The sequence below is a fragment of the Macrotis lagotis genome, chromosome X (assembly GCF_037893015.1).
Source record: "Macrotis lagotis isolate mMagLag1 chromosome X, bilby.v1.9.chrom.fasta, whole genome shotgun sequence".
In the NCBI taxonomy this organism is placed as follows: domain Eukaryota; kingdom Metazoa; phylum Chordata; class Mammalia; order Peramelemorphia; family Peramelidae; genus Macrotis; species Macrotis lagotis.
The window spans coordinates 138,893,992-138,906,053 of record NC_133666.1 but is presented as its reverse complement, the minus strand read 5'-3'; the positions used below and the strand labels follow the sequence as shown (position 1 = coordinate 138,906,053).

The window sequence follows — 12,062 nt, the reverse complement described above, 5'->3', positions numbered from 1 at the left end:
TTTGTTACTGATATAGTTAATTATACTAAACAGTTTTCCTAATATTGAACCAACCCTGCACTCCTAGGATAAATCCTGCTTGGTCATAGTGTCTTATCCTAGTGATAAATTGGTGTAATTGCTTTGCTAACATTTTATTTAATATGATTACATCTATATTCATTACAGAAATAGGTCTATAATTTTCTTTCTGTTTTGACTCTTCCTAATTTAGGTATCAGCACCATATTGTCTCTTCACCTATTCTTCAAAAGATTTTATATAGAATTGGAACCAATTGTTCCTTAAATGTTTGATAGAATTCACTTGTGAATCCCTCTGGCCTTGGGAGATTTTTTTTCTTAGGAAGTTCAATAATGGTTTGATTAATTTCTTTTTCTGAGATAAGGTTATTAAGATATTTAATTTCCTCTTCATTTAACATAGACAACTTATATTTTTGTAAATATTCATCCATTTCACTTAGATTATCAAATTTATTGGCATATAGTTGGGTAAAATAATCTCGAATTATTACTTTAATTTCCTTCTCATTGGTGGTGAGTTAACCTTTTTCATTTATGATACTAGCAATTTAGTTTTCTTCTCTCTTTCTTTTAAAAAAAATTAACCAGAGGTTTATCAATTTCATTGGTTTTTCATAAAACCAAATCTTGTTTTTATTTATTAGTAGAATAGTTTTCTTGCTTCCACTATTATTATTTTCTCCTTTAATTTTTAGAATTTCTAATTGGGTATCCAATTGGGAATTTTTAATTTGTTCTTTCTCTAATTGTTTTAGTTGCATATTTAGTTTTATTTCCTCTTTCTCTAATTTATTCATATAAGCATTTAAAGTTATAATATATCCCCTGACAACTGTCTTGACTGTATCCCATAAATTTTGGTATGTTGTCACATTATTGTCATTGTCTAGGATGAAATCATTAATTCTTTCTATAATTTGTTGCTTAATTCATTCATTCTTTAAAATGAGGTTATTTAGTTTCCCCATTGGTTTTAGGTCTATATCTCCATGGCCTATTATTGCATGTGATTTTTATTGCATTATTATCTGAGCAGGATGTATTCACTATTTCTGCCTTTCTGCATTTGATTATAAGGTTTTTATGCCTTAGTACATGGTCAATTTTTTGTAAGTGCTAGGTACTGCAGAAAAAAAGTATATTCTTTTTATGCCCATTCAGTTTCCTCCAAAGGTCTATGCTTTTTTTATTGCATTCTATTTACCTCCTTAACTTCTTTCATGTTTATTTTATTGTTATATTTATTAAAATCTGAGAGACGGAAGTTGAGGTCTCCCACCAGTAGAGTTTTGCTGTTTATGTCTTCCTGTAACTCCTTCAACTTCTCCTCTAAGAATTTGGATACTAAACCACTTGGTGCATACATATTTAGTATTGAAATTGCTTCATTGTCTATGATGCCTTTTAGGAGGATATAGTTTCCTTCCTTATCTCTTTTAATGTGATCTATTTTTGAAGCTGCTTTGACTGAGAGGAGGATGGCTACCCCTGCTTTTTTTCACTTTAGCTGAAGCAAAATATATTTTGCTCCAATCTTTTACCTTTTTACACACACACACACACACACACACACACACACACACACACTCTCTCTCTCTCTCTCTCTCTCTCTCTCTCTCTCTCTCTCTCCCCATATCTATCTCTGTCTCTATATCTATATAACTTTCTACTTCAGATGAGCTTCTTGTGAGCCACATATTGTAGGATTCTGGTTTTAATCCACTCTGCTATTCAATTACATTTTATGGGATAGTTCATCCCATTCACATTCCAAGTTATAATTACTCTTTCTTGCCCTCCATGCTATCTTCTCTCTGTTTGTATTTCCCCCTTTTTTTACTTTACCTATATTCCCCAGTATTTGGTTTCAGAATACCACCTCCTTCAGTGTGTTTGCCCCCTTATATCCAACCCCTTCCCCTTTCTTTCCTGTTTCCCTTTGCCCTTCCTTCCTTCCCTTCCTTCTGTTAGTTCCTGTTCCCCCCCTCCCCTTTCCCCTTTTAATACTTGAAAAGTAAGATTTTTTTTAAATTAACTGAGTGTGTTTATGTTAGCTTTGAGCCAAATCTGATGAGAGTAAGATTCAAGTGATTCTTACCTCCTCTTTTCTTCCTATCTATTGCAACAGGTCCTTTATATTTCTTTATGTAATGTGATTTACTCCATTCAATCACCTCCATCCTCCCATCTCTTTACTGTCTGTCCTTTTTAAGGAGATATTGCTTTTAAATCTTTCTATCTGTGGCATGGATAAGTCATGAGTGTCCATCACTGCTGGCTAAGTATATTCTCTCCAATTAAGTTACAATTCTCAAGAGTTATGAGAATCTTTCTCTCAGGTGGGAATATAGTCAGTTTCATCTTATTAGATAGCAGTTCTTTTTTCTTTCCCCTTTTTTTTTTAACATTTTCATGTGACTCTTGAGTCTCCTGTTTGAAGTCCTTATTTTCTATTTAGCTCTGGTCTTTTCATTAGGGAAGTTGAAAGTCTCCTATTTGGATAAATGTCCATCTTTTCCCCCTGGAAGAGAAAGCTCAGTTTTGTCAGATAGTGAATTCTTAGCTGCCTTCCAAACTCCCTTGCTATTCTGGAATATTGCATTTCAGGCCCTTCAGTTCCTTAATGCTGATGCAACCAGATCCTGTGTAATCCTTACTGTGGTTCCTTGGTATCTGAATTGTTTCCTTCTGCCTACTTGCAGGATTTTCTCTTTTATCTGATAGTTCTGGAATTTGGCCACAATATTCCTTATATTTTCATTGTGGGAATCCCTTTCAGGAGGTTATTGATGTATTCTTTCAATAACTATTTTGCCCTCTGGTTCCATGATATCACCACAATTTGCCATCATTAAATTCTGTAATATTGAGTCCAGGCTTTTTTTTCTCTTCAATGTTTTCAGGAAGCCCAGTGGTACTTTTTTTTAATTAAAGATTTTATTTATTTTGAGTTTTACAATTTTCCCCCCAATCTTACTTCCCTCCCCCCACCCCCCACAGAAAGCAATTTGTCAGTCTTCACATTGTTTCCATGTTGTACATTGATCCAAATTGAGTGTGATGAGAGAGAAATCATATCCTTAAGGATAAGTATAAAAGATAACAAGATCAGACAATAAGATATCAGTTTTTTTTTTTCTAAATTAAAGGCAATAGTCCTTGAACTTTGTTCAAACTCCATGGTTCTTTATCTGGATACAGATGGTATTCTCCATTTCAGACAGCCCAAAATTGTCCCTGATTATTGCACTGATGGAATGATCAAGTCCATCAAGTTTGATCATTACCCCCATGTTCCTGTTAGGGTATACAGTATTTTTCTGGTTCTGCCCATCTCGCTCAGCATCAGTTCATGCAAATCTTTCCAGGCTTCCCTGAATTCCCATCCCTCCTGGTTTCTAATAGAACAATAGTGTTCCATGACATACACATACCAGTTTGCTAAGCCATTCCCCAATTGAAGGACATTTACTTGATTTCCATTTCTTTGCCACCACAAAGAGAAGCCCAGTGATTCTTAAGTTATCTCTCCTGTATCTATTCTCAAGGTCAGTGGTTTTGCCAATGAGGTATTTTACATTTTCTTCTATTTTTTTGAATTTTTGGTTTTGTTTAACAGATTCTTGTTGTCCTATGAAATCATTAGTTTCCACAGATTCCATTCTTTGTTTTAAAGAAGAATTTTCATTTACTTTTTGCACTTCCTTTTTCAATTAGTCAATTCTATTTTTGAAGTTTTCCATTGCCTAATTGAGGTTTTGAGAGAATTATTTTCTTTTTTTGCTTTTGTCCAATTGTATTCTCTAAGGAATTGTTTTCTTGTTGCAAGGTGTTAATTTTCTCTTGAGTTTCTTTTCCCAATTTTTTTCAATTTATTTTTAAACTCCTTCCTGATCTCTTCTAAGAAGTCTTTCTGGGCTGGAAACCAATTCATATTCCCCTCAGAAATTCTAGTTTTGAGTTAGGGCCTTTGTCTTTGAGGTAGCTTTCAATGGACCCCCCCCCCCCTTCTGCTGGTCTTTCTTCATTTTCCTAGGATCGCTTGTTGGTGGGGGTGGCTGGTTCACAGACCTTTGGTTTTGAAAACCCTAGAGGCTTTGTTCAATAGGCTTATCAGTCCAAGTGTACTGGCCAATAGGGGGTGCTAAATGCTTTCTCTAGAGTGTCTGTGAACTAAATTGACACTGATAAAGATCAAAAGAAACTTACAGCAAAGATATGTTCCCTATTTATTAAGAAATTTACAATCTAGGATGATCCTATTTATGTGAAAAGGTAATATATCAATAGGATCTAGTCTTAAACCCTAACACAGATGCAAACACATACCTCTTCTCCAAGTGATAGCAGGTTTTGGAGCTCCTGAAACTTCACAGGTGAGCACTGCTGTCATTCCATCTGTAATGGTGGTATCCACTGGATACTGAGTAAATATTGGAGCAATATCTGAGAACAAAAGTGAAATCAGGGAACCTCCTTTAAAGATTTTCAAGTTACCACCTTGGAGTATTTCAGATCAATTTTTACAGAATGAATCCAAGAAATAAGTAAAACTATTAAAAAGAAAGGAAAGAAAACTTTTCAGATGTGGCTGATAACCTTTGATTATTCATCTCTAAGGAACTGCTCAATTTTGTTTACTGCTTAAGTGAAAATAAAATCTTATGTTACTCATAGATATGCAAGTGAGACACTGCAGGAGGTGTAGGAATTGTTTGAAATAAATGTGAAAGAATAAAAGAAATTGCTTTTTATTTGAATAAACTGAACAAGTTGTTCTCACCTTCTTCAAAAAGATAGATTTTTTTAAAAATTACTTGTAAATGTGACCCTCAAAAAAATCATAAAATATCAGAGGTAAGAGAGATAGTAGAGATCATTTTGTCTAATCCTTGATTTTATAGATGAAGAAGCTAAGGTTTAAAGAGATTTGACTTAATATCATTGACAGGCTTAATGGTAGAAAAGAGAACAGACTTTAGGATTCCTGAATTGTAATTCAACTCCTTCTTCTATACAATAAGCTTTCATTTATATACAATCTCAATCAGATATTTACAAAATAATAGCTAGCTCATGCAGTGGATAGACTGGACTTGGAAGTCACTAAGACTTCAGTTTAAATCTTATTTTCCTCACTCTTTGACCCTAGGCAAATCACTTATCTTTCTCATCTTCATTTCATTATCTATTAAGTGAGAAAAATAATAGTTGCTACCTAATAGGATTGTTGTGAGGATGAAATGAGATCACATATGTGAAATACTTTGCAAGCATTAGAACATTATTGAAATATTAGCTATTATTAACTATTCCTATAATTTCACATACTTGAGTGACTGTGACATGGAAGAGAGGCCAGACTGCTTTTTTTCCCTTTAGTTTCAGAGGAGAGAAGTAGGAAGTAGAGGTTATAAGAATACAATTGGTTTTGTTTAACATAATATTTCTTTCCCAACCACTTCATATTGCAATAATGCTAGGCTACTAAGTGTCATGGACTGTCATAAGTTCCAATGACTCAAAATTGCAGGGAACCAAAAGATCTAGCAGAGGTAGGTAGTTTGCAGTCCAGTGTTTTCCTTCATTCTTGAGGAAGATAATTACATTAGGGAGGTGATATCATGACAAACACATGAATTGGATTTGGGTGAGAGGGGCTGTGCTAAGGCACCAGCCTCACTTTCTCCTCCTGAACCATCTGGATTCAGTGGTCAGATATGAATCAGGATTCCTGGAGTTGGCCCTGTATGTGAATCAATCATGGTTAAGTGACATGCCCAAGGTCACACAACTAATAAGTGTCTGAGGCTAGATTTACTTCCGTTCTCCTGACTCCAAGGCCAGTGCTCTATCCACTGGGGTCTTCCTGTGCAGGTTCAAATCCTGATGACTACATGAAGAGTTGCAGTCCAATATTAACAAGGCTGATTCCCATATGAGTTTTATATAAAAATCATCACAATGAAATGGATGATCAGGAAAGGAGAGAGCTGCTCACATAGCAAAAAAGGATAACAAATGGACAGACTGTGTCTGACACTGGTGTCCATGGAATGTTGAAAGACCCTCTAGTGCACTGGGGAGGAGTTTTATGGAAGATGTGTAGGAGAACATGGACAGGAATAGCACAAGATAAAAAGGTAAGGATGGGTTGTTAGTTGCACCACTGGAGCATGTACCTATATCAGGGAGATCAAAGCCCACTGAAGTATGAAGCACAGTTTTTAGAAGAAAAAAAATGACAAATGATTTGAAGAAGGAAATTTAAACAATAAGCAACTTTTGGAAGATATAAAAGGTCCATTTCAGATTCACTCCAGTTCCTATACCTCTACTACTCATAATATTATGCCCCAATATTCTTACTTCTTACACATAAGCCAACCTTGGGAAGATGTAGCAGCCTATTTACAATTACCATGGATTTTTCTGTATTTCCTTTTTGATTATTTGTAAGCCTGATCCTTCAGGGACTGTGGTAGTCCATGTTTTAAAGCCATAAGGCATTATTAAAAAAATATTTGTGTTAAAGAGATGGATTTTATATTAGATAGCAGGGACTTGAAAATATTGAACATTTTTCTAAATGCCTCCCAGTCAACTTTTCTCCTACTCAATTATGAGATTAGCTTAATGTCTATCTGTACTGCCTACAAATGTGCTGATAAACTTACTCACCACACTGACCAAGTCATTACATGATACAATGCAGGGGACAGATATTCATATTGCTTGGAGGATTTTAGGCTGATATCTTTTGAGCTTTCAAAGGTTTTGCTAAGGAGATCCTATCGTCCATTCACAGAAACTCCTGAGGACCTCATCAACTATAGGTTTTTTCCCTTCCTTCCTCACGTCATAAATACATTCATTTTCTCATCAAGCATTTATGACATGCCTATTATCTGCCAGGCCCTGCACTAGACTCTGGGATAGAAAGATTATACCTTCAAGAAGTTCCAAGTTGAGTAAAGGAACAACATAAAATTACAGAGTCATGGAAAGAACTAGAGTTAGAGGGATTCTCAGAGACCTGCTAGTTCAGCCCCATCATTTTGAGGAACTAAACACCTTGGAGGTTAAGTGACCAGTCCAGAGTCACATAGGTAGGAAGTGTCAGAGGCAGGATTTGATAACAGGTCTTCCAGTAATCTTCTCTTGTACCATACCATGTTGAACAGAGATAAAGAAATATAAAGTAACTTCTGATCAGGAAAGACATGAGCAACTGGGAAGGGTGTGTTTGGGGGATCAGGAAAGGCTTTCTGTATGAAATAGACTTTGAAGGATGTTAGCAATTGTATGAAGTAAAGGAGAAAGTACATTCTAGTCAATCAAGGAAATCTATACAAATGAATCAAGATGGAATCCTAATTGTCACTTATATTCAGATGTAAACTGGAAATAAAATTAATTCCTTAGTATTAAGAGCATTTTTCCTCATTGTAGGTAGGCAGTTCAGCTGGAATGTAAAACATGTTAAGGAGAGTCATAGAAATGTTGACAAGCCTCTGGTCTAGAGTGAAAGAATTTAAATTCAAGATGAGGCATTTATGTTTTATTTCAGAGACATCTGGACAGTTAGGTAACCCAGTGGATAAACCCTAGGCCTGGAGTCAAGGAGAATTCAAATCTGGCCTCAGACACTTACCAGCTATGTGACCCTGAGCAATTCACTTAACTCTCTTTGTCTCAGCTTCCTCACCTGCAAAATGAGCTGAAGGAGGGAATACTTCAGTATCTATGTCAAGAAAACCCTAAATGGGGTCACAAAGAGTTGTACATGACTGAACAACAAAAATCTGGTAGCCACTGGTGCCTCCAAAGGAAAAGAAGGGCATGATTAGACCTATGCCTCAGGAATATCAATTTGGCAACTGTATGGAAAATAGATTAGAGAGACTGGGGCTAGAAGGACCAGTCAATTAGGAGACTATTGCAATAGTCTAAATGAGAGGTAATAAGGATCTGTGTTCATAGTAAAGATCCCAAGGCACAAGAGGAACTTGAATATTTTTTGCATCATCTAAGATTATATTCAATAAGTTCTTAGTAAATATTATGGTTATTTTATAATAGTATAGTAATTTGAACATTGTTTATCAATTTAAAATATGTTAGGAAAAATACAACTTTGAGGGTTTTTTTTGGGGGGGTTTGGATGAAGAATTTTTCATTTATGTATCCTGCAATGACCAGGAGCTGGTAGTAAAAGAGTCATATTAAAGGAAGAGCTAAGGGAGAATGGAATTAACAGTATAATCACAGGAGCTAGATGGGATCTAAAACATCTAAAACAACCCCTTCCTTTTACAATGAGGAAGTGAAACCCAGAGAGGTTAATGGACTTGTTCAGAGTCACAAGTATTTGAGGACAGATTTGAATCAAGGAGTCTTCCTGCCTGAAGGTTAACCCCTCTCTCCACTAAATCAAATGTATGAATGGAAGTGTAATATGAGAGGGATGCTACTGACTCCTGTTTCCTTTCCCACTTAGGAATGAGAGCCAAATGTAGGATTGGGACAATGTCACTGAATGTGTGGGTAGGGAATAGCTGAAGAGATTATAATATCAAGGATCAAGACCTACAGGTAAATCCTAGTTTGTTATAGGCATTATATGAGAGACCAAGGAAATGAGGTATGAAGAATAACTCCCAGTTAAAGAAAATATTAAAGAAATGGAATTTTTCCATTTTCAAACCATGTTTGATAAATGGAAGAAATATTATATTTCTTTTAAGACTTTTTTGAGAAGTTTTATTTTCTCCTCCAAATTCTATTTTATTTTTGTTGCAATAAGGTAGAATATGAAGCAGCATGATATAGTGTAAAGAGGAGTCTGAGTAGAGGAAAAGGGGAAGGAGGAAAGGTCTCCTGGGGCTCGTCTTTTAATCTCCTGAAACCTCATTTTTTTCATTTGTAAAATAATAATGTAAGCATTACCTACTTCACAAGTGGGGTGGGAAGCATTTTGTAAACTATAGAGTTCTATGTAAGTGTGAGCTATTAAGAGGAAGTTATAAATATCACTATCAGATATAGCATTTCTCTATATTGAATAATTTTTCCTCATAATTGGTATGCCCTGCTTTAAGAAAATTCAACATGTAAAACATCTGAATTTAGGGGGAAAATGTAAACTAGGGAGTCACTTCTTTCTTATGAACGAATACTTACTATTTTATAAAAGGATAGCTCTAGAGAGATAGAAGGGACCTCAGAATCCATCTTGCTTAATGTCTTTATTTTACAGAAGAAGAAACTGAGGTTTAAGGAAGTTACCAAGGTTATAAGATTCACAAATCTGAATTTAAATGAGCTCATCTACCAAGATTCAGGTTGTAATCCAAGTTTCTAAGAATCCATCTACAGTTTAAATATAGGAATACTTAAAGTTAGTATGCCATTTTCTATATTGTATCATAAAACTGACCCTTGGTCATCTTGGCAACTTTTAGTTTGTCAAAATCTACCAAAATCAGCTATGAAGTTTATGAAGTTTCTACTAGGTCCCAAGCACTATTATGCACTAAGCACCAGAGACACAAAATAGAGGCAAAAGACAGTCCCTGCTTCAAGGTGATAACAATATAATGGGAGGCAATATTTATGGTTTGTCCAAAAAACACAGTGTGTTTTAACTCTCCTTGTAGCTAGGTGGCACAGTGGTTAGAGTGATAGGGGGCCAGGCCTGGAATTAGGAGAACCTGGATCCAAATTCTACCTCAGATACTTCCTAGTTCTATGACCCTGGGCAAAGCACTTTACCCTGTTTACCTCAGTTTCCTCATCTGTAAAATGAGCTGGAGAAGGAAATGGCAAACTACTCTGGTAGCTTTGCCAAGAAAATCCCAAATGGGGTCATGAAGAGTCAGATGTGACAGAAATGACTGAACAAAAAACTCTATTCTGTCTGAGGACATAATCAGCCAAGTATTTTGTCTCACAGGGCAAGAGGAAAGGTATTATTCAATAATTACCAAGTTCTACTTCATTTTAGAAGAAAAATTTTAATATTATGAGAGCTAAAGATAAATTCTTATGCTTCTATTTTTTCCAAAGAAAATGTACCAAGGCATTTCAGTTAATATGATCATAAAAGAAATTCACAAAAGAACTATAATTGTTCAATAAAACTAAACTAGTGGATGGATTTAAAAGAGGGGAAAAAAGATCAAGAGACAAAGAATAAGACAGATATTTATTCATTATTAATCTTTCAATTCTTTCTAGCAAGATATTGAAGTTTTGGATTTTTTTTACTATCCTTTTAAAAAGCTATTCATATAAATTGAGTGTGGTCAGTACTAGAAAACCACAGAACAGATAATGCCAATCTAAATTTATGTTACAAGTTTATCTTCTTTGTCTCCTCCAAAGTTATATGGATGTTCAATTATCACAAATTAAAGTGATGTGAATCTAAAAGGGTACATCACTATTGTTTGGTGTTCCTGACATCCCATACTTACTAGTTACATCCAGGTAGGTGTGTGTCTCTATTTCCCCACCTTCATTTCTTGCAAAGCACTGAAATATACCAGAGTCATTGGGATGCAGCTTCTGGATTCGTAGACCTCCACTCACTAGCAATTTATAACGAGAATTCCGGAGCTTACTTATGGGGACAGAGTCCTTATACCATTCAAGATTGGGGATTGGGACTCCTGTGGATGGAAGAAAGAATATTGAAGTTATTTTTTAAAATAGTATTTGCTATAAAGAGTTAAAAAAAGCTCTGTATAATACTAGGAAAAGAAAGAAGCCACATTTCTGATTACATACAATTAATTCTTGATTTTCTGTGCTCAAATGGTTCCAAACTTAGATATTTATTCAAAAAATTCAGTAAATATTTATTAACTGTCTCGTATGTACTAGGCACTATAATATGTCTTGGGAAAGATACAGAGAAAAATCAGTGACAAACTGTGCCTAAAACGGCACAAAGATATCCTGGTACAGATTATATTATACCTAAATAAGGATAGTACATTAGGAAAAAAAATCTCGTCCAGTTTTCAGATGAAGTGAATGATACTGAAATCTAATTATAATCAAAAGTCTTAGCATATTTTAGTATAATGTAATAATTTGAAAATTGATATTTTATAATTATTATGTATTAGTAATATAGAACTATGGGTCCATTTTGCTTTTTTGTAAGGTATTATTTATTATTCATTTTCATGCAAGGTAATGGAGGATTAAGTGACTTGCCCAAGGTTACACAGCTAGGTATTTTTAAGCATCTGAGGCTGGATTTGAACTCAGGTCCCTCTGACTCAGGGCCAGTGCTCTATCCACTGTACCACCTAGCTGGCCCTCAAGAAGTCTTAAGGACTACCCCTCCACCCATGCAGGTGATTGAGAATTAGGGTGAAAGGGTAAAGGTTTTGAGTAGCAATTGGGCCTGGAGTTGGGAAGACAGAAGTTCAAATCCTATCCCAGATACATTCTAGCTCCAAGTCCCATACTCTTTACAACTTTTCCATCCTACTTATATTCATGGATATAAGGCTATCAAATATATTTTTTTCAAAAAAGATTAATTTTTTCACAAACATGCCTTTCTACATATGTTTTATTCAGACTGATTATAACTATGTTTGCCTTTCCTGTGAATGCTCTAGCTGAGCATCAGAAAGAAGCATCTTAGGCATCTATTGACTGGCTAACAGTGAAGTTAACAAGTGGGACAAGAAATTACCTGCAGATAATCTACAAAGTACCCAAACAACCAGTATCTAAAGGGAATCACCCTTTTCTTTCCAAGAAACTGAAAGTATTTTTATCATCCATCCATCTATCTATCTATCTATCTATCTATCTATCTATCTATCTATCAGTAATTTCATTTGTGAAATTCTGCTGAAGATGTTCCTCCTATCAATTGAAATCTGTAGTTGTTCTACAACTTAAAGTGTCAGGGAATTTTTGAGGACACTAAGAATAATAACTGACTTGCCCAGGATCACTCCATCAATATAGATCCACTCCGTCAATATAGATCATAGGTAGGATTTAGAT

The 12,062-nt window shown here is 35.1% G+C and overlaps 1 protein-coding gene across 5 annotated transcripts in view; it reads right to left on the bottom strand.

The window, feature by feature from the left end:
• SDK1 (sidekick cell adhesion molecule 1) overlaps positions 1 to 12,062 on the bottom strand; it is a 1,240,677-nt gene that overhangs the window by 379,189 nt on the left and 849,426 nt on the right. For all 5 annotated transcript variants that reach the window (XM_074200552.1, XM_074200555.1, XM_074200553.1 and 2 more), the window contains 2 exons: positions 10,505 to 10,699; positions 4,356 to 4,472 (listed from right to left, as the gene is read on the bottom strand). In XM_074200552.1, coding sequence (XP_074056653.1) covers positions 4,356 to 4,472; positions 10,505 to 10,699 — 312 coding nt within the window. The remainder of the gene's footprint in view (positions 1 to 4,355; positions 4,473 to 10,504; positions 10,700 to 12,062) is intronic.